This window comes from Odocoileus virginianus, chromosome 30, assembly GCF_023699985.2.
Source record: "Odocoileus virginianus isolate 20LAN1187 ecotype Illinois chromosome 30, Ovbor_1.2, whole genome shotgun sequence".
NCBI classification, from domain to species: Eukaryota; Metazoa; Chordata; class Mammalia; order Artiodactyla; family Cervidae; genus Odocoileus; species Odocoileus virginianus.
Window position 1 is genome coordinate 38,531,990 of NC_069703.1, and position 20,526 is coordinate 38,552,515.

Below are 20,526 nucleotides of genomic sequence, written 5' to 3' on the forward strand. Positions count from 1 at the left end.
CATTTGAGGGCGTCAACATGGTAACTAGAAAGAGAAGTTGACTACCCGTGAAAGTATCCTATCATGCATTCCATATTCAAATGAATACATTTTTTTTAAACCTGTTTTTAGCCATTGTTCTTTTAGGAAACAAGAATGGACACACTTGCAAATAAACACACTGCTTGACTGACTTGTAAGCATCTGTACAGCTCCGCAGGTGGGAAGTATCCTGTAAGCACAGAGAGCAACCACATTGTTGTTCACTGTCAGAAACCAAGGGGGGGCGGGCCTCCTTCACACAGCTGCTGGTAGACGTCATTTAGAAACACAGTTAAAGCAGTTATAGAACTTTTATTTGCATGTTACACCTCATTAACTTATCTAAGAATTAGTTGAAATGATAAAGTATTAATTATTGCAGCATAAAGAAATAACATTTTTACAAGTTACTTCAATAACAGAACTATTTTATTAAACATATGAACGTACTTATTTTGTACAACACGCATTTCTTTCTCTCCTCTGCCCCAGGAAGCCAGCACTCTAGAACCCCAGGTTTATAAAAACAGACTTTTGGCAGCTACTATGACAAGGTGAAAAAAGTGCAATTCTGAAAGTAACACCACACAACCAAAGTGGGGAACCAAAACAGGCAGAGGTGAGTAGGCCCAGTGCTGCTCATCTTCTCTCAAGAGGAAACAATTTAAGAATAGAAACTCTTGAGCATTATTTAAGCAGTACTGCCCAACTCTCTTGGTGGCATCTCTCTTTCAATTCCATTTATCTTGATGTTGTAACTAACTAATCTGTTACTTCTTTAAGAAATTCTGCCCTGGTTTATATCCTTTTCAGTGGCCCATATCCCTTTGAACTTCAAGAACACAGAAGAGTAGTAGTAAGTTTCAAAAGGATGTCAGTTGAGATCTTTTACAGATGAAATCTACTTCCTAGAAGTCAACCTGCCAAGTATATGCACAGCTGGTGACAAGAGGCTGCAAAAAAAAAGGTCCAACTGGAAAGTATCTCAGGTACCCAGTTAGATCCAATTATTCTGCGTCTGTGGATTTAAAATGATCATCATCCACGGTGGAATAGATGTGTCCCTCGTTGCTTAGAAAATCCACAGCTAGCCTAGAAAGAAAGAAAACACCTAATGCAGAAGATAGTAAACTGCCTTTTAGATATGGCTGAATATGTAAACTTTCCTCATTTCCCAATTTTCTATCTTCTTGTTGTTTTAGTCAGTAGGTCGAGTCCAACTCTTTCGTGACCCAATGGACTGTAGCCCACCAGGCTCCTCTGTTCATGGGATTTCCCAGGCAAGAATACAGGAGTGGGTTGCCATGCCCTTCTCCAGGGGATGTTCCTGACCTAGGGATCAAACGTGTGTCTCCTGCATTGGCAGGCAGATGCCTTACCAATTCACAGCCATTTTGCTCATAGAAGGCTCTTGCAGAGAGAAACATCAGTTCAATTGCAAAACTGAGGTAATCCATGGAGACAATGGTTTCAGGGCTGCCTTGGATCCCTCTCCCAGATTGTATAAAGCAAAGAAAGTAGGACCTCACTTAAATACCAGTCTAAATGAGCCTCTGAAACTAGGATATAAAGCTGTTGTTCAGCTTGCACATAATGTTTCCTAGTAGAAATAGCTATTTAAAAAAAAAAAAAGCTCCTCATCCATTCATGGCCCTCCAATTTCCCTCTGGGAAATAAAGTTGCAGGAAGGAAAGAAAAGGTCTTCCAGAAATGGTTTTAAGGCCTTCAGAGTTAGTGTCAGTATCATAATTAATAATAGTAACAACTTAGAAAGCACCTACTATTGTAACCGCCATTCTGTACCTCATCACAGTAACTCTTAGGACAGGAATTATTAGTAGGACAGGAAATGGAATGAGACATGAGCATTTTTCTCTACTGAGATCTAGAATTTCAACTGATTTATAGTAACAGCTATCACAAACACAATACTCTGTTTGACGAGTTCATTAGAATCAGGAAGCTGCTCATCTAATAGGTTATCAGGACAATGATGCTGGAAGGACTGTCTAACGGCTTTAGGTCCAGATAGCGTGAGGCATACTCTCCACATCTGGAACAGTAACACCAATGAGACTGTACACCTGAGGACCAGAAGCCAGGATCTCATTCCTCTAGACTAAATTCCATAAGAGCTATCAGGTCAATTTTTGTTCAAAATTACATCCTTCACACATAACTGGACTTACTATTTGTTGAATGAAAAAATGAATAAGGGAAGTGACAGGCAGCACCATCTTTATGAGCACCATCTTTTCCTATTTTTCCATGACTGAACAACTTCCCTCATTTCTTTTTTTAACTCACTTTTTAAAGTCACTTCTCATTAAAGAAAACCTTGGTGAGGTGAAATGTGTACAATTCTGGAACATTAGCTCAAAGAAACCAAACACTCACTTGATTGAGGCTACGGACATGTGTTGGAGTTGGCTCTTGAGATCCTGAAAGTTCAATCCTTCAGGTCTTGGGCAAGCCTTGATCAAATTCAGCACCTGAAGATTCAAATCAGAAAGATTTCAATAACTACTATGAATCAGCTCTCCTATCAAGTGAGAATCTCTTTATAAGAAAGAAATGAATCAGATACTTAGCACCATTAAGAAAGTAACAATTTACAGCTCTGCATCTTGCAAAGTCTGGAGCCACTACATTGTTTACCTGGTTCTGGGCCACAGTGAGGCCATTTGCTGGTATGAAGTTATTCCCACTGAAGTTCCCAACTTCACCCATTCCTGGATTGCTGATAGGTGCTCTCCCTGCTGAGGGCTGAATTAAGGAAGTTCACAACATTAGTAAGTTTACCAATTTAAACATAGTTCTTGCTCTTTTAAATAGCTTAATAAGTAGTTTACAAAAAACAATTTAAGCAAATTTTTTTTGTTTTTCTGACCACAACGTATGGCTTATGAGATCTGAGTTCTCCAACCAGAGACTAAATCCAGGCCACGGCAGTGAAAGTACTGAATCCTAACCACTGGATCACCACGGAATGTTCTAAGCAGAATTTTCCAAATAACAATTGCTTAGACTGGAAAGGACAGCTTTTATCTAATGAGTGTTTCATAAGATAAAGTCATCTCTGAAGTATATATATCATATCAAACAGAGAGAAAGGTACTTCCTGGCGTCCCCTTTTCTTTGCGATGTGAGAGGAACCAGAGGAAAAAGACAACAAAGAAAATGAATTCTGCTATAGTGGTATCTATCTTTGGTGCTCAATCATACAAGCACTTACCAAGCATCAGCTAGGCATTAAGCATTACAAGGTAAGAAAAGGAGACACAATTCTCATCACCCTCTTCTTTTTTTTAACCAAACTTTTAAAAAATAATAGACTATAGTCACTGTTTTCACTTCTCTCCCCTATTTGGATTCTCCCTAAATATACCCCTGAAACTGTTCCCACCAAAGTCACCAATGCTTTTCAACCAATACAGCCAGTAATCCCTTTCAGTCCCTCACAACACTTGACCTCTCAGAGGCAGACACTGCTGACCACACTCCTCTTGAAATGGACCCGTCCCTGGGCTTCCTAACACCATATTCTTCTAGCTGTCCACTTAACTCTTGAACTCTGCCTTCTTAGTATCTCCTCTCAGTCTTCTCGTCTACCTATCTTTCAAAAGGCTGATAGATCCCCCAGGATTTTATCCCAGACTTCCTCTGAGACCACAAAATCCTTGTCCCCAACCATCAACTGAAGACCACCATTTAGATGTCCCATGTACTTCAAAATAAAGTTCACTACTTTCCTCCCCAAAATGGCCTGCCCTGCTATGTATTCCATCTCAGTTAGTAAGCTCAAGTCCAGTCCTGCAGAAGTCAGCCATCTGTGTCTCCAGTCACTCATCTCCCATAGTCTGTCCCCACAGCCTATTAATACAATCTTCAACAGCTCCAGTCCATCCTCATCACCCCTAGTCTCCTGACCAGTGTCTCAGCTGTAAGTCTCTCCTACGTCAATCAACCCTCCTTATTGCTCCAAGTAATAATTTCTGATCATGTCTCTCCTCCACCTAAAAGCTTTCAGCTGGCTCCCCCTGCCTGTGAAAATATGAAACCCCTGGACATTCAAGACCTACCGTAACTAGACATCAGAGTCTTTTTTAATTCTTGACCACTAGCTTTTAACACAGGGACTTCTGGCCATTCACACATGCCTCTACTTTATTCCATGTCTGGAATGCTCCTTTCATCGTCTGCCTGGGAAACACTCTTCTTATCCTTCAAAGCCCAACTTAATTGCCACTGCCTTCAAGAAGCCGTCCCTGACACCCTCCCAGGCCAGGTTAGTTGTGCTCTTTCTTTCGGGTCTCACAGCACTTGCCCCATTCCCTCTCACAGCAGCCGTCACAGTTCTGTCACTTTCCCCTACAAGTCCCTTCAGCTTTGCAGTGCCTGGTGGGCACCAGGTGCTCAGTCAATGTTTAATTTATTGAAATGAATAAAGATGACAAAAGATCAAATATATTAAGTACTCATTACAAGTAAAAGAGCATTGTGGAAGCTCATCAGGGGAACTCCCATCCAGGCAGGAGACTCATTCCTTCAACATTTATCCATTAAATGCCAATGCTTTGAGGTCATAAAAAAAATAAACAACAAAAATCAGTCATGATCCTCTTGTTTTTCAAGCTAGATGCCTTCACACTGCTTTCTGGTAAAACAGAAATCTCATGTTATGATAATACTGACCTGAATGTTATTTCTTCTCTGGATACCTCTGCTGATATGATCTGCTTCAGGTATCCCCCCTACCTCCCATGTAAATTTTACGACTTGGTTTAGGCATCATCTCCTCCAGCAGGCCTTTCTTGATGTCTGGGTCAAGATGGGCAACTCCTCTCTGTGGTTCCATGGTATACTGCACTTGCCACTCATTGCTGCTTTCACTGCTTAAGTGATCTGAACCCCCCTCACCCCCGCCCAGTACTTGAGGAAACTCATTGAGGGAAAGGATTATTTTATTTACTCCTCAATATAATTGGCTATGCTCACAACTTTCACCTATTCTCTTTAAAACCATTTTTATCATAGAACATTTGATACATATGTATATGTTATGAAGCACAGTCATAAGATAAACACCCTAAACTTTCTATTCAATCCCATTCCTTCTAACCCATGTTCCCCCTACCCGTTACTGAATCCACTCTTTTGGAGATCCACGTTTCCAAATTCGACAGACCCCTCTCATCATCTTACCTGACTTCTGGGCAGCATTCTCCAGGTGAACTCCATTCCGTCCTTAAAACACTCTTTTCAGAATATCCTATGGAATCACAGTCCCCCGTTTTCTTCCTGTCCAGCTGACAACTTCTTTGACTTTCCCTGGCTCCTGTGCCTCCACACTCCTAAAGGTTAGTGTTCCAGAGCTCAGGTCTCTAATAACTCACTAGTTATCTCATCTCATCTGAAGCTTTTAAATACCATCCACACAATGACTCTCAAAGTGCTCTCTCTAGCCCTGACCCCTCCCTCGAGTCCCAGCCTTATATAGTCAACCTTCCACTCTGGTCTCCATCTGGGTGTCTAACTGGCACGTGACATTTGTTAAGTCCAAAAGAGAATCCTGGATTTTATCCTCAAAACCTGCTAGCTTCACCTAGTTACTCGAGCCCCAAACCTAGGAATTACACCTGAATCCTCTCTCCTTCAGATCCTGTTTCTAAACTACCAATAGGTCCTGCAGCTCTACCTTCAAAACAGATTAGAATCCAACCTCTTCTCCCAGTTGCTGCTACTATTCAACTATTGCTGTTGCTACTACTGCTGGAGCCTCAGTCTGCTCTCCATACAAGAGCTCAAATGAGCTTTTGCGATAGTAAATCACACCACATCACTCCCTAGTCAAAATCTTCTAAAAGCTTACTATCAAGGAGAAGAAGGCAATTCTTACTACAGCCTGTGAAGCCCTACCTCCTCTGGGTCCCGCTTCCTTGTCTACATCCCTCTACCATCTTCCTGTTATTTGCTTCACTGCAGACAGTGTGGCTTTCTTAATAGTCTCAGATATGCCAAGCTTGTTGCAATCCCATGGCTTCTGATTTTTTATTTCCTCTGCTTGGAATGTTCTTTTCTCACCTAAAATTATACCATACGTTTTCCTCCATCATTGTCCTGTCCTACTCTGTCTTATTGCAGAGTATCTATAACAATATATAATTATATTATTTATTTTCATGTTTATGATCCATTTCTCTCAAGAATGTAAGTTTGAGTGCAGACACTTAATCCATCTTGTTCACTGCTGTATTCCTAGAACCTTGAATAATAACGGGCATATGCTATGCTCAGTAAATTGAATGAATTTCTCTTTGTATCCCCAATGCTTAGCAAAGCGCTTGGCAAAGAACAGGATGCAAAAGCAAACCAGTTTTCCAGCCCCTCCTACTGTAACCAGTCCTCCACCTTGCAACCAGAATCATCTGAGGGCATTCTAATACTCGGATCAACAAACCTTTTGTGTGGTCCTACATGGACTTGTCAAACTAAATTCATACTACAGAAAAAAATGTTGAGAAATTTCAACATGAAACAAGAAATATAATTTCAGGGACAAAATAATGGTGAATAAATTTTCTCATTTAGCCAACAGGTTGAAAGGGAAGCAGCAAAATGCTGTCCTAGTTGGGGTTTTCCTCTGAATATGGACTGAAAATCCTTAAGCGAAGAGCTAAGCCTATCACGATGGGTCTACACTTGAAGTCTGTCTGGGCCTTAACCATTCAAGACAGTGGAGAGGTATTGTGAGAGGAGTATGAGTGTTTCATCTGGAATAAAGTAACATGGCAAAGCTCACAGAGAAAATTTTTTTAAGACTGAATGATGCGTGTCTTCTGGCTTGATCTGCAAAATGTTAAGGAAATCAAAGCCCGAGCACAGAAGCAGTTCCTCCAGGGAAGAGAAAAAACGATGAGCGCGAAACTGCTCACCTGGCTGTTCGGCTTGCTCAGCATCATGTGTGCATTGACTACTTCCAGAATATGTGTGGTGAACTCATTCATATCCTCCAGGGGCATGATCTTAAAGGCTACCAGGCTTTTCTTGTTCTATTAAAATAAAGAGAAAAATGTGAACAAAGGCTAAGCACATTAGAGTCAATTTCAGGCCAAAACATCATGGCTCTTTTCTTGGTTATAGTATTTTATTAAATGAGGAAAATGTGCTAGATATTGAAAATTTTCAGTTCAAAGTTAATTCAAATATAGTCAATGAAATATAGTCAAAAAAACAAAACTAGCTCAGAGATGTTCAATGATTTTCCCAAGGTTAAACAAAGAGTCCAGTCTCTAAATCCAGTGTCTACCCTTCCACACCTAATGAATGTCATAGCTGGCAACTGCAGGCTGAGATCTTGTTCTTTCTCTACCTTTCTGTTTTAAATTGAAAAAACTCATTATTTCCTTTTGAAGAAAATAATGAAATAACTTCAATATAATTCCCATTAAACATAGAGACTTAGTTAAGTCTTAAGTATTCCAAACGTAGGCATGACTCCAGAAACTGCTTCATGCAAATACATTTTAACTGTTTTTGTTTTTTTCTGACTTTACCTGGAATGATCTCAGATGACCAGCCACTTTCACATATGTTTCTGGAGGGACCACAGTGTTTTCACTGCTGGCATCCTAACAGAAAAAATACACACACACTTAGGTTTTAGTGATACTGGTGAAAGCCTCTTTAAAATTTATGAAGATAAAGTTACAATAAGAGCTAAAGGATCCTAATGTAGCACTAACCAGTTTTCCCTGCCTTTTAGAATATTTTAAAAAATAAAATCAGGAATTAGAATAATATTTCTAAAGGTAATTTCCAGTTCCAACTTCTACATAAAAAAAAAACAACAACAAAAAAAACCCAGCAAACAATTACGGCACTTTTCATTCAGTGCTCTCAAGCACACAACTTTCCGGTTAAGACATGCTTCTCAGCACAGCAACTCTAATTTTAGAAATTTAAGAAAATTACTAAGAACATGTAATCAAGATTTAGCTTTAAAAGTAGTCATCTCAGCATAGTTATGAATACTACTAAAACATTTAAAGCAACCTAAATATCCAACAAAAAGTACACATTCATATAATGGGATACTTTACACTGCTGCAAAGGATAATGGAGAATTCTATTTACTCTCTGTGAATATCAGTTGTGACTCATCAGCTGTGACTCACCTTATTTCCCACGAGGTGAAACATACATGTCAAAACGTTAACAAAAGTTAACTGGGATAATTATAAATGATTTTAATATTTCTTTATGGGTTTTCTAGGCTATGTACCTATTATTTATAAGAAAAATATATAAGCTGACTCAGTTCTTTTCTGCTTCTAGAATGCGTGTGTTTGCATTAAATCACTTCAACTGTGTCCAACTCCTTGTGACCCTATGGACTATAGCCCACCAGGCTTGTCTGTCCACGGGATTCTCCAGGCAAGAATACTGAAGTGGGTTGCCATGCCCTCCTGAGGGGATCTTCCCCACCCAGGGATCAAACCCTCTTACGTCTCCTGCATTGGTAGGCGAGTTCTTTACCACTAGTGCCATCTGGGAAGCCCACTTAGAGAATACATGAGTATAAAAAGCTAGAATAGAAAATCTGGATGTTTAAAAATAAAAAGCATTCCAATTCCCATCACCTGGAGGTTATCAACTATTTGCATTTCATTCTATTACTTTACATAGCTGAATCTATACCACAGATAAAACTCTGTATTCCCACAAAGAACATTTTAAAACCACGTGGAAAAAGTAAAGCTGGATCTATACTTCTTCCCTTTTACTAAAATATATCATTTAATTATAAAAAGGCTTAATCATATATAGAAATATGAAAAGAAACCATAGAAATTATAGAAGGAAATATGAACAATTAAAAAACAATAATTTGAAACAAGGAAAAGCTTTTCAAAGTCAAAAGACAAACTAGAGAAATAATATAATTATGATAAGAGATTACTACTTTTCAAGCTCTTGCAAACAAAAATAAACACTCCTAGGGAATCAAAGTACTCAGACAACTAAAAAATCTCCCCACAAATTTACATTTTGTTGTTGTTGTTGTTCAGTCGTGTTCGACTCTAGGCGATCCCATGGACTGCAGCACACCAGGACTCCCTAGCCTTCACTATCTCTCACAGTTTGCTCAAACTCATGTCCATTGAGTTGGTGATGCCATCCAACCATTTTGTCCTCTGTTGTCCTTCTCCTCCTGCTTTCAATCTTTCCCAGCAGCAAGGTCTTTTCTAATGAGGTAGTCAAAGTACTGGAGTTTCAGTTTTAGCATCAGTCCTTCTAATGATTATTCAGGGTTGATATCCTTTAGGATTGACGGGTTTGATCTCCTTGCCGTTCAAGGGACTCCCAAGAGCCTTCTCCAACACCACAGTTCAAAAGCATCAATTCTTTGGGACTTAGCTTTCTTTATGATCCAACTCTCACATGACTACTGGAAAAACCATAGCCTTGACTAGATGGACCTTTGCCGGCAAAAGTAATGTCTCTGCTTTTTAATTCACTGTCTAGGTTTGTCATAGTTTTTCTTCCAAGGAGCAAGTGTCTTTTAATTTCATGGCTGCAGTCACCATCTGCAGTGATTCTGGAGCCTAAGAACATAAAGTCTCTCATGTGTCCATTGTTTCCCCATCTATTTGCCATGAAGTGATGGGACCAGATGCCATGGTCTTAGTTCTCTGAATGCTGAGTTTTAAGCCAGCTTTTTCACTCTCCTCTTTCACCTTTATCAAGAGGCTCTTTAGTTCTTCGCTTTCTGCCATAGTTATGGTGTCATCTGCATATATGAGGTTATTGATATTTTTCCCAGCAATCTTGATTCCACCTTGTGCTTCATCCCACCCAGCATTTCTCATGATGTACTCGGCATATAAATAAGCAGGGTGACAGTATACAGCCTTAACATACTCCTTTCCCAATCTGGAACCAGTCCATTGTTCCAAGTCCGGTTCTAACTGTTGCTTCTTGACCTGCATACAGGTTGTGCAGGACACAGGTAAGGTGGTCTGGTATTCCCATCTCCCTAAGAATTTTCCAGTTTGTTGTGATCCACACAGTCAAAGACTTTAGCATAGTCAATGAAACATAAGTAGATGTTTTTCTGGAATTCTCTTGCTTTTTCTATGATCCAATGGATGTTGGCAATTTGATCTCTGGTTCCTCTGCCTTTTCGAAATCCAGCTTGAACATCTGGGAGTTCTCGGTTCACGTACTCTTGAAGCCTAGCTTGGAGAATTTTGAGCATTACTTTGCTAGCATGTGAGATGAATGCAACTATGCAGTAGTTTGAACATTACTTGGCATTGCCTTCTTTGGAACTGGTACGAAAACTGACCTTTTCCAGTTCTGCGGCCACTGTTGAGTTTTCCAAATTTGCTGGCATATTGAGTGCAGCACTTTCACAGCATCATCTTTTAGGATTTGAAATAGCTTAACTGGAATTCCATCACCTTCACTAGCTTTGTTTGTAGTGATGCTTCCTAAGGTCCACTTGACTTCGCATTCTAGGATGTCTGGCTCTAGGTGGGTGATCATATCATCATGGTTATCTGGGTCATGAAGACCTTTTTTGTGTAGTTCTTCTGTGTATTCTTGCCGCCTCTGACTAATATCTTATGCTTCTCTTAGGCCCACACTGTTTCTGACCTTTATTGTGCCCATTTTTGCATCTCTAATTTTCTTGAAGAGATCTCTAGTCTTTCCCATTCTGATATTTTCCTCTATTTCTTTGCACTGTTCACTTAGAAAGGCTTTCTTATCTCTCCTTGCTATCCTTTGGAACTCTGCATTTAGATGGGTATCTTTCCTTTTCCCCTTTGCCTTTTGCATCTTTTCTTTTCTCAGCTATTCTTACAAATAGCCTCCTCAGATAACCATTTTGCCTTTTCCATTTCTTCCACTTGGGGATGGTTTTTATCATCGCCTCCTGGACAATGTTATGAACCTCCCTCCAGAGATCTTCAGGCATTCTATCAGATCTAATCCCTTGAATCTATGTATCACTTCCACTGTATAATCATAAGGGATTTGCTTTAGATCATACCTGAATGGCCGAATGGTTTTCCCTACTTTCTTCAAATTAAGTGTCAATTTGGCAATAAGGAGTTCGTGTTCTCAGCCACAGTCAGCACCCAGTCTTGTTTAAATATAGTTAAAAAAAATTCAATCTCACTAAAACTAAATTACATATAAAAAATAACATTCTCAATGACAAGATTGTATTTTTTAAACTATCATACAAAAATTTAAGACTCATAAAACCTACTGTTAGGGTGTGGGGAACTAATTGGGCATTCTCATGCACTAATTAAATAAAAAAATGCAAAATCATAAATATAAGATTAACCCAAAAAAAAGTATTTTAAAATGTATATTTCCTCCAGAAAACCTAGTTTAATTCATCTTAGAGAGATTATCTCATAATCATGAAGAAATATACACACAGATACTCACTGGGGCCTATTTTATAAAATAACAAATGATGGAAATAAGCTAAATGTTCCGACTGGGTCTAGAAGCAAGGGATGATGTATCCTTATGATGGAATAGGTGGTCACCAGAAATGGGAGAGTTCTGAGTGAAAAGGGCAGATAATGAAGCAGTTGAATATCATATTATCCTTTATGTAAACCTGTAGGCATCCATCTCATAAATGTACAAATATGCAGAGAGAAATGTCTGAAAGGGTATTTATCAAAATGTACTATAACAGGGCACCCCACTCCAGTACCCTTGCCTGGAAAATCCCATGAACGGAGGGGCCTGGCAGGCTACAGCCCATGGGGTCGCAAAGAGTCGGACACAACTGAGCGACTTCACTTTCACTGTAACAGTAATCATTTTGGGATGTGGGATTTCAGGTAATCTTTAAATGCTCACTTATTATAAGAGTGAGCAGCATACACTTCACATGAGTATGTAGTATTAGGCATTTCTAGTAATCACCTCCCCACTTGATGGCAGGGATTGTGTGGTTACATTCTTCATCTACCTGGAATCAAGCAGTCTAGTTCAGAATCGGTATTCCAATTATAACTGTTCAATAAATTCTCCTATATTTTTCTGAGGTGCAAAAAATAAAGAACGCATAACTATCAAGTTAACTCTTCATAGATGATTGTGGTTTTTTAAGTGAAAATAGCATACAAAGTATCCAAATTTTCTAAAATGAATGCACTTTTAAAACAACATTAAAAAATGAAGAAGCTGGGAACTTCCTGGAGGTCCAATGGTTAGGACTCCATGCTTTCACTGCAGGGAGCATGGCTTGATTTCTGGTCAGGGAACGAATATCCCAAAAGCTGCACAGTGCAGCAAAAACGAAAATCTAAAAGGCTTCTGCCCAATTAAAAAATAAAAGGGTAAGAAGCATATATTTTCTTTTGGTCTATTTTCTCCATGTTTATACATACACTCAGATACATGTTGCTTTGCAAAAATAAAAACATACTATCTTTAACAAGCTCTTTTCCTCTCAACATTTATGGTAAATACTTCTTTGTGACAATACATACATTTCTACATCATTTGCAGTATTTTAAATATATACCATGGTTTAATTAACAATATCCTATTGCTAACATCAAGATTCCTTTTAGTTTTCCATTATGATAAATAATGTGATGATCAACAATCTTACAACTGAAACTTTGCACACATCTGTATCTCCTTAATGGAAATTTCCAGCAGTAGACTGCTAGGTCAAGTTTTCTGTGATGGGTGACCTGGATCATAGGCTGATTTTTGAGAAAGGTTATACTCATAACATCAAGGTAGGATGGCATCCTCTTTCCCAAACACTGACAAACCATTTCCCAAATAAAGTGCCTCCTGCTCTCAACAGAAGTAGACGTTGCCATTCTTTTAACTTAGTAAGTTAAAAGTGGTATCTTAATGTTCAGTAAACCTGCTTTTTTATTGTTGTTGCAATTTATATTTCACGTATTATGAATTACTTGTGCATTTCTTTCCCTGTTTCCTAAGGTGCAATTGCTTTTTCCTTTGTAAGAACTTTCATTAATAAAAAATTTTAAATGTTTGTAATATGTTGCAAAAAAATTTCCCACTCATTTGAATAATATTTACTCAGGGCCCACTATATCACTGGCATTGTTCTAGGTGCTGGGATACAATGCCAACATAAAAAATCTTTGTACTCACAAAGTTTACATTCTAGTATATCCTGTCACTTGCACTTTAACTTTGTTTATAGTATTTGGGGAAGTTTCAAAGATTTTAAATTTTAATGAAATAAAATGTATTGACCGTTCATGTTAGGGTTTCTGTGTTTGACGTTTTGCTCATGTTTTATTTTTATAACAAGATCCGCCTTTAAAAAGTAAAACTAAAAAAGTTCGACATCTCCAAAGTCCCAAAATAACCCCACCCTGATTCCAAAACAACTACTTACATCTGTGTCAACCCATTGGCGAACATCCATGGGTGCAGCTGTCATGTCATCTATCTTGTAAACAATGTTGGTTGCAGCCTTCTCTGCATTTCTGATTATCCCCACAATAGTGACCTAGACCAGAAGGAAAAAACATTTAGTTTTCTTGGAAACCAAAGTAACATTTATGTATTTTTAAATGATGTTAGTTTTATTTCATTCTTCATGTTAAGTGACTCTTCAACAAATTATTTTCCATACCTGTGAAATTTCAACATTTCCAATTCTGAATACTTCATCAACCAGAGTAGCAGAAAGCAGTTGAGATATGGTACAGGGTACAATGTGCTGAGCTCGAGCTCTCTGAAAAAAAGTATGCATAAATTCAATCAAGAAAATAATTAACTACTGTTCATTTAGCATCTGCTATGTGCCAAGCACTATACATATAACACTGAATCTTCAATATGATCCTATCTCTACTTCATACAGGTGAAAACCAAGGTTATATAGTTAACAAATGCCATACTTTAGATTTCAAACCCAGGTCTGTCTGACTCCAAAGTTCCTGATGAATGGATAAGTCTGTGCTGGACTAGGGATCACCAAAATGAGTAGACCAGATTGTGGACAGCGTAAGGACCTGCTTCTGGAACAGACTTTTAAGAAGAAACTCCACCTTTAGGATGAAGGCAAGCTGGAGCTGGATATTCATCACTGATGAGAAGGGGTCTGAGAAATGATCAGCAGAGAGAGAACTTTGGAGTTGTTCTAAGTCTCATGATAAATGACAACAGAAATTTAGACATACAGCTTTAGGACAGATGTTCTGACAATCAAACACGAGTATGGGGGAATTGGGATTTAGGCGTGGTCACACTGGACATCCTAAAGGAAAGGGACAGGAGGCAATGGGCAGAAGAGGACAGACACCCAACTCACATCCGGAAGCAACCTAACAACAGCATGAACTCTTATTTTGCCCACCACTGGTCAGAGGACATAAAGATGAATATAATGGAATAGGATTTACCCTCAACATACTCCTAGCTTAGAGGGGGTACAAATGTAAGCAACAATCTTGATCTTTGTACACTACAGAATGAGAAACTCTACGTGGAATCTCAGGAAAGTTTATTGGAAATTTCAAGAAGAGGGAGCATTTAGGCTGGACCTTGAAGCATAAAAATTTTGATGGTGAAAAAACAGTGGGTAAGTAACATGCATTACAGACTGAGAGCAAATATGCACTTTCATAGACTCTTTAGGAAGGACTCTATACAAAACAGAAAAAGCAAGGTGCATTAAAGATGAGGGTTCTTCCTGTTGGAAATCAGTAAAATGTAAACCCAGTAACTGTTCTATATGTAAAACTGATTTAGAAGTCAAAGCGTATCTCTGAAGGTCCATGATATTAGCAACATTTCACTTTACTGAAGCATAATTTTGAATAGTGAGTACTGCCAGGATAGTAGAAAGTAAGCCCAGCCAACTACCAGCACATATGTCACAAAAGGTGGCAGCCAAGCTTGAGAGTAAAGATTATAGCTCCACCACTCAGGAGTAGTGTGCCCTTGACCACATTTCTCTATTCATCTGTTTACCTCTGTTTCCTCATCTATAAAACAAGGAATGATAAAATCACTAAAAATCATTATGAGAAGTAAATATATGGTGAAGTACCTAGACTATCTGGCATACTATAAACACTCAAGAAATATCAGCAATTATTAGGCCAGCTATTGTTCCTCACTCTTTCTATCTGCAATAGCTTTTAATAAGGATGTAAAGGAACCAACTATGTTTTCCAATTTTATGGTATTGGTAAATGAAGTTATATGCTATATTAGTATTTATACATTTAAAATCTGTGGAGGTTCTGTTTTCATCTATCACACTTGAGATTTTCACTGTATCTTTAGCATAAGAAAACTTAAGAGCCACTATGGTAAGAGCAGCACGAACATGGCTTTGGAGCCCGACAGTCCTATAAACCTGTGTTCAAACCCCCTTCCACAGCCCTGGACACACTGCCACCTATTCTGTAAAATGAGGATATCAACCTGTGGAGCTGTAAACAAACATATAATGTATATAAAAGCGCTAATATCAATATATATAGCCATATGTATTCAATAAAAATTATTATTCCTCAGGTAAAAATGTTATATATGGGTAATCATTGAGGTGTTAGTAACACCTTCAAATTTGCCTCAAATCACAGAGGATTCTTGTGTTTTGTTAGTCAGTCAGTCGTGTCCGACTCTGTGACCCCAAGGACTGTAGCCCACCAGACTTCTCAGTCCATGGAATTCTCCAGGCAAGAATACTGGAGTGGGCAGTCATCCTTTCCTCCAGGGGATCGTCCCAACCCTGATCCCCTGCATTGCAGGCAGATTCTTCACCGTCTGAACCACCTGGGAAGCCCTCTTGTGTTTTAACGAGCACCTATTATGTGCCAGGAACTGATCACAAAGAGGTCCTGGTTTCTTCCAAAGAGTCTGAGAGAGAGTGCAAGCACAAGTATGTTTAATTTTGAAAAAAAATTATTTTTTAGTTGACTATGAACCACTGGCTACTCTGATAATACCATAAAAAACCCAAAAAACAAAAAAACCCCACCATTTTAAAAGGCAAAACATGATCAAGTTTGGAAATTTCACATGAGTTGATCAAATATAACAGGTTTATAGTCAACAGGAGACATTTTAGATAGAGTGTTAACCTCATTTACTATGGAAAAGGCACTGGATTTAAACACAAAAGACCTGGGTTTGAGACTCCAGCTTACAACCATCATTTCTCTGAGAGGTGGTCTTAATATACAGCCCCAGTCAGGTGGAGATTCTGAGATAAAAATTCTAACAGCCGGAAATGAAGAAAAATATTAAGCTTAAGAAGAAAAGATGAGAACCAATGATCTATCTTTTATTTTTTCCTTTACAGCCTCAAAGAAGACAAATTTAGAGGACTTGGAGTTCCCTCTGGTCTTCCTGGGAAAAAGATACAACAGACAGAAGTTGCTCACCAGATTTTGGATTTGTGCAGCATCATATGTGCACTGTCTTACTAGCTATGCAAGTTTAGGTGTCCCTTAATCACCTTGAGCCTATGTTGTGCAATGGAGTGAATAATAAGTCTCTTACAGGATTATATAAAATAATCATATGAAAAATATAAAGCAATGCCCAAATGCATGGGAATTATCAATGAATTCTTTCCTACTGATACACACCTGTGAATCAACAGCTCAGGTAAAAACTTATCAACCTGGACAAAAAACACAGAACCAACTAATACTGAATCTTAACACCAAATTCTGTATTTTTAAAAAGATGAAATCAACAGCAGCTATTAAATGCAAACTTATTTCTGAAAGAGTGAATAACAAGCATTTGGGAAGCTTTTTACAGATCACTTTCCTATACACTACTTTATTTATCAAGTCTCAGAATGACCCTGTGACATGAGTAGTACTAGTACTATTATCTGATGAGAAAAATCAAGGGCCACCAAAACTAAGGATGTAAGTTGCTTCACTAAACTCACAACAACACTTAAAAGGCAAAGTTGATTCTGGACACCATGTATTCTGGCTCCAAAACTCAAGCTGTTTTCAATAATACTCTCTGGGACCACTTATTGAAATCAACTCTGGGATAGGCATAATTATATTATTATAATATTAAGTCTCACAACAACTTCGTAAAGTACGTATTATTAATCCCATTTAGCAGGTGCAAAACGGACTCCCAAAGTTAAGAAATTTATCCGATGAGACTCTACAAGGAGTGGCAGAGCAACGGTTCAACATATAATATATCCACCAGACTTCAAACACCAAGCTCTTTCCACTGCATTAGAACACCTCATTTGTCCGACTCTTTGCAACCCCATGGACTATACAGTCCATGGAATTCTCCAGGCCAGAATACTGGAGTAGGTAACCTTTCCCTTCTCCAGGGGATCTTCCCAACCCAGGGATCGAGCCCAGGTCTCCCACATGGCAGGCGGATTCTTTACCAGCTGACCCGCCAGGGAAGCCCAAGAACAGGTTAGCCTATCCCTTTCTCCAGGGGATCTTTTGGACCCAGGAATCAAACAGGCTCTCCTGCATTGCAGGCAGATTCTTTACCAACTGAGCTATCAGGGAAGCACCTCATTGCAGCTTCCCTAGAGGCTCAGCTGGTAAAGAATCTGCCTGCAATGTGGAGACCTGGGTTGGGAAGGTCCCCTGGAGAAGGAAAAGGCTACACACTCCAATATTCTGGCCTGGAGAATTCCAAGCACTGTATAGTTCATGGGGTCACAAAGAGTCGGACACGACTGATAACTTCTCACTTTTCAGAGCACCTCATTACATTTCATTGAAAACTGACTTTCAATACATGAAGAATGCAAACTAGGCTATACAAGCAAGTTTTTTTCCCACAAGACTGACTCATTAATTCTACTGGTAAATTTCAAAATAAAGTCAAGTTAATAGTGGATGTAAAATTAGGGAAAACATCACTTTTCAATACTAACAGCATTCAATTATAAAATTCGATAATAACTGACAATTACAGCTCAGGTTTAACACCCTTCCTTCGTCTCATAGATTTTCTCTCACGGATGAGTTAACGACTTCAGGAAAGGATAAAATAAAACGAAATAAGCGTTCAACCTACCGATTTCTTTTCGGCCTGTGAAGCTGTCGGCGATCCAAAGCCCCCAGGGGACTGTGTGTAGCTGCTGGCTCCCCCGAAAGAGGAGGAGCTATAGCTTTCAAATCCACCTGGTTTTAAACAACAACAGTATAAACACCTATGCTGCCCTCCAAACCTCTGAAAAACCCACCGGACCCCCACCCCAGACTTCACCCTAACCATCCCAGTGTCTCCCTAACCGTCCCCCGCCCCATCCCACCACCCCTGGCCCACACGCCCCCTCAGCCGGCCCCCCGCTCCTCCCTGACCCTCGCCGCCACAGGCCTCTCCCACCCCGCGCCTTGCTAAATCTTTTCTTTGATTCTCATCACGCGCCCCGCTCATCATACTGTTCCACATCTTCGACACGATTCCCTCAGGAGAGAGTTCCAGAAGGTTCCCGTCTGGTGGGTTCGCCGACCCCCTCAACACCCCTGCCGCTGCCGCTGCGCTGTATCTACTTTTCGGTGGCGCCACAAACTCCTTCCCGCGAAGGACAGAGCCAATCAGCACCCAGAACGCTTAGGGCTTCAGCCAATCAGTGCCCACGAATCTACGCCTTTTCCTGTCTTCTCGGGCCAAGCTCCAGAAAACTCGCACTCTGCTCCGGCGAGGGCCAGAAGCTCCGGCGGCCATCATTACAAAGGGCAAAACAAACTGCGCAAGCGAAAGTAAGGCTGAGAACCACTGAGATAGGACGACGTCTCAAGAAAATAACCAATCAAGACGATACTTCCGCATCTCAGCCCGTGTACTCTCACCCGCGTCAAGTGAGTGACACCTTACATCACTTCCTTTGTACAGCCTTCTCCTCTTCCCGCCAAACTCTCACTAATCAAACGAAGCCCTAATCTAGAACGTTATGGTAGAATTCCTGCTTCTGCGTCTCCGTCTGGTGATCGCACTTCATTTGCGCCTCCGGGAAAGTAACAGTACTGGTTTCACGGTTCCTAGTAGAGTTGGTTGCGTATTCTTTTCCGTAGGTCAGTTGTATCCGACTCTTTGCGGCCCCATGGACTGTAGCCTGCCAGGCTCCTCTGTCCATGGAATTCTCAAGGCCAAATTACTGGAGTCGGTATCCTTTCCCTTCTCCAGGGGATCTTCCCAACCCAGGAATCGAACCGGGGTCTCCTTCATTGCAGGCGGATCCTTTACCAGAGCTGCTAGGGAAAACCTTTCCATAAAGAGCCAAGTTCATTTCTTATTGCTACCTCCTCGTCCTTACTTTCCCCAGTGAGACTGTGAGAAAATTACACTTTACCAGAATGGCAAAAAATATGAGAATAACATCCCCCCAACCAGTCTTTCCTCACTCAGATCTAATTCAGCTCTGTGTCCTCGGTTGCTTCAAGTGCTCCGTATAACGTGGTTGTGTCCCTACCAAAGAGAGTGGACCCTCTCAGTCCTCTGCCTAAGTACTACTACATTGTTAGGACTCCTCCTCCCTCCTCCCCTGCCCCCAGTTACTTAAAAGTGTTTATTGACCTTCCATGCAGAAGGAAATGGCAACCCACTCCAGTGTTCTTGCCTGGAGAGTCCCGTGGACAGAGGAGGCCGATGGGCTGCTGTCCATGGGGTCGCACAGAGTCGGACATGACTGAAGGGACTTAGCGTGCATGCATGCATTGGAGAAGGAAATGGCAGCCCACTCCAGTATTCTTGCCTGGAGAATCCCAAGTACAGAGGAGCCTGGTGGGCCGCCATCTATGGGGTCGCACAGAGTCGGACATGACTGAATCAACTTAGCAGCAGCATTGACCTTCCAAGCTCTGTGCTGGCCACTGGTATTCAGTGGTAAATAAGATAGTCATAGTCCCTGGGCTTCTGGGCCATTCTATTTCCATTTGATAAAACTGCTGGCACTCTCTTAAACATTTTACATTGATTAACTCAGTCCTGTGAGGTAGGTAAATATTGCTGCTGTCCTCACTTTACAGATGAAAACCTGAAACTCAATTGTGGGAGTCTACATTCAAGTCCAGGATGTCTGATTCCATCAACCAAAGTAGTTAGTGTACCTTCCTGGACATCCTAGAATTGGGGCACAAACTCAATTTGATAACAGGATCAGGCAGGAAAACTGTAAACATAATAGATTGGATAGTAGAGGAGAATTTGAAAAACTTTTCTTCACAGTAAGGAAAACAACTACACAAGCATAATGATAAATATCGACTGACATAAAGAATATGGACTCAGTGGGACTTCCCTGGTGGTCGTGGTTGGGAATCCACCTGCCAAGGTAGGGGACACGGGGTGGATCCCTGGTCTGAGAAGATCCCACTTGCTTCAGAGCAGCTGCACCTGTGCACTACAGCTACCGAGTGTGTGCTCTGGAGCCGGGAAGCTGCAGCTACTGAGCCCGTGCGCTTCAAATACTGAAGCTCGGGTGCTTAGAGCCTGTGCTCCGCA

At 40.3% G+C, this 20,526-nt stretch overlaps 1 protein-coding gene across 1 annotated transcript; it reads right to left on the minus strand.

Annotated features, from left to right (window-relative positions):
- Window positions 1–432: 432 nt before the first annotated feature.
- Window positions 433–18,707, minus strand: RPA2 (replication protein A2). Its single transcript, XM_020909118.2, has 9 exons — window positions 18,465–18,707; window positions 18,097–18,203; window positions 13,688–13,789; window positions 13,448–13,561; window positions 7,578–7,652; window positions 6,957–7,073; window positions 2,680–2,787; window positions 2,419–2,513; window positions 433–1,113 (listed from the first exon to the last, which is right to left on the minus strand). Exons 1-9 carry the CDS (start codon window positions 18,472–18,474, stop codon window positions 1,029–1,031), a joined length of 813 nt encoding a protein of 270 aa, XP_020764777.1. The 5' UTR covers window positions 18,475–18,707; the 3' UTR covers window positions 433–1,028.
- Between the last annotated feature and the right edge of the window lie 1,819 nt (window positions 18,708–20,526).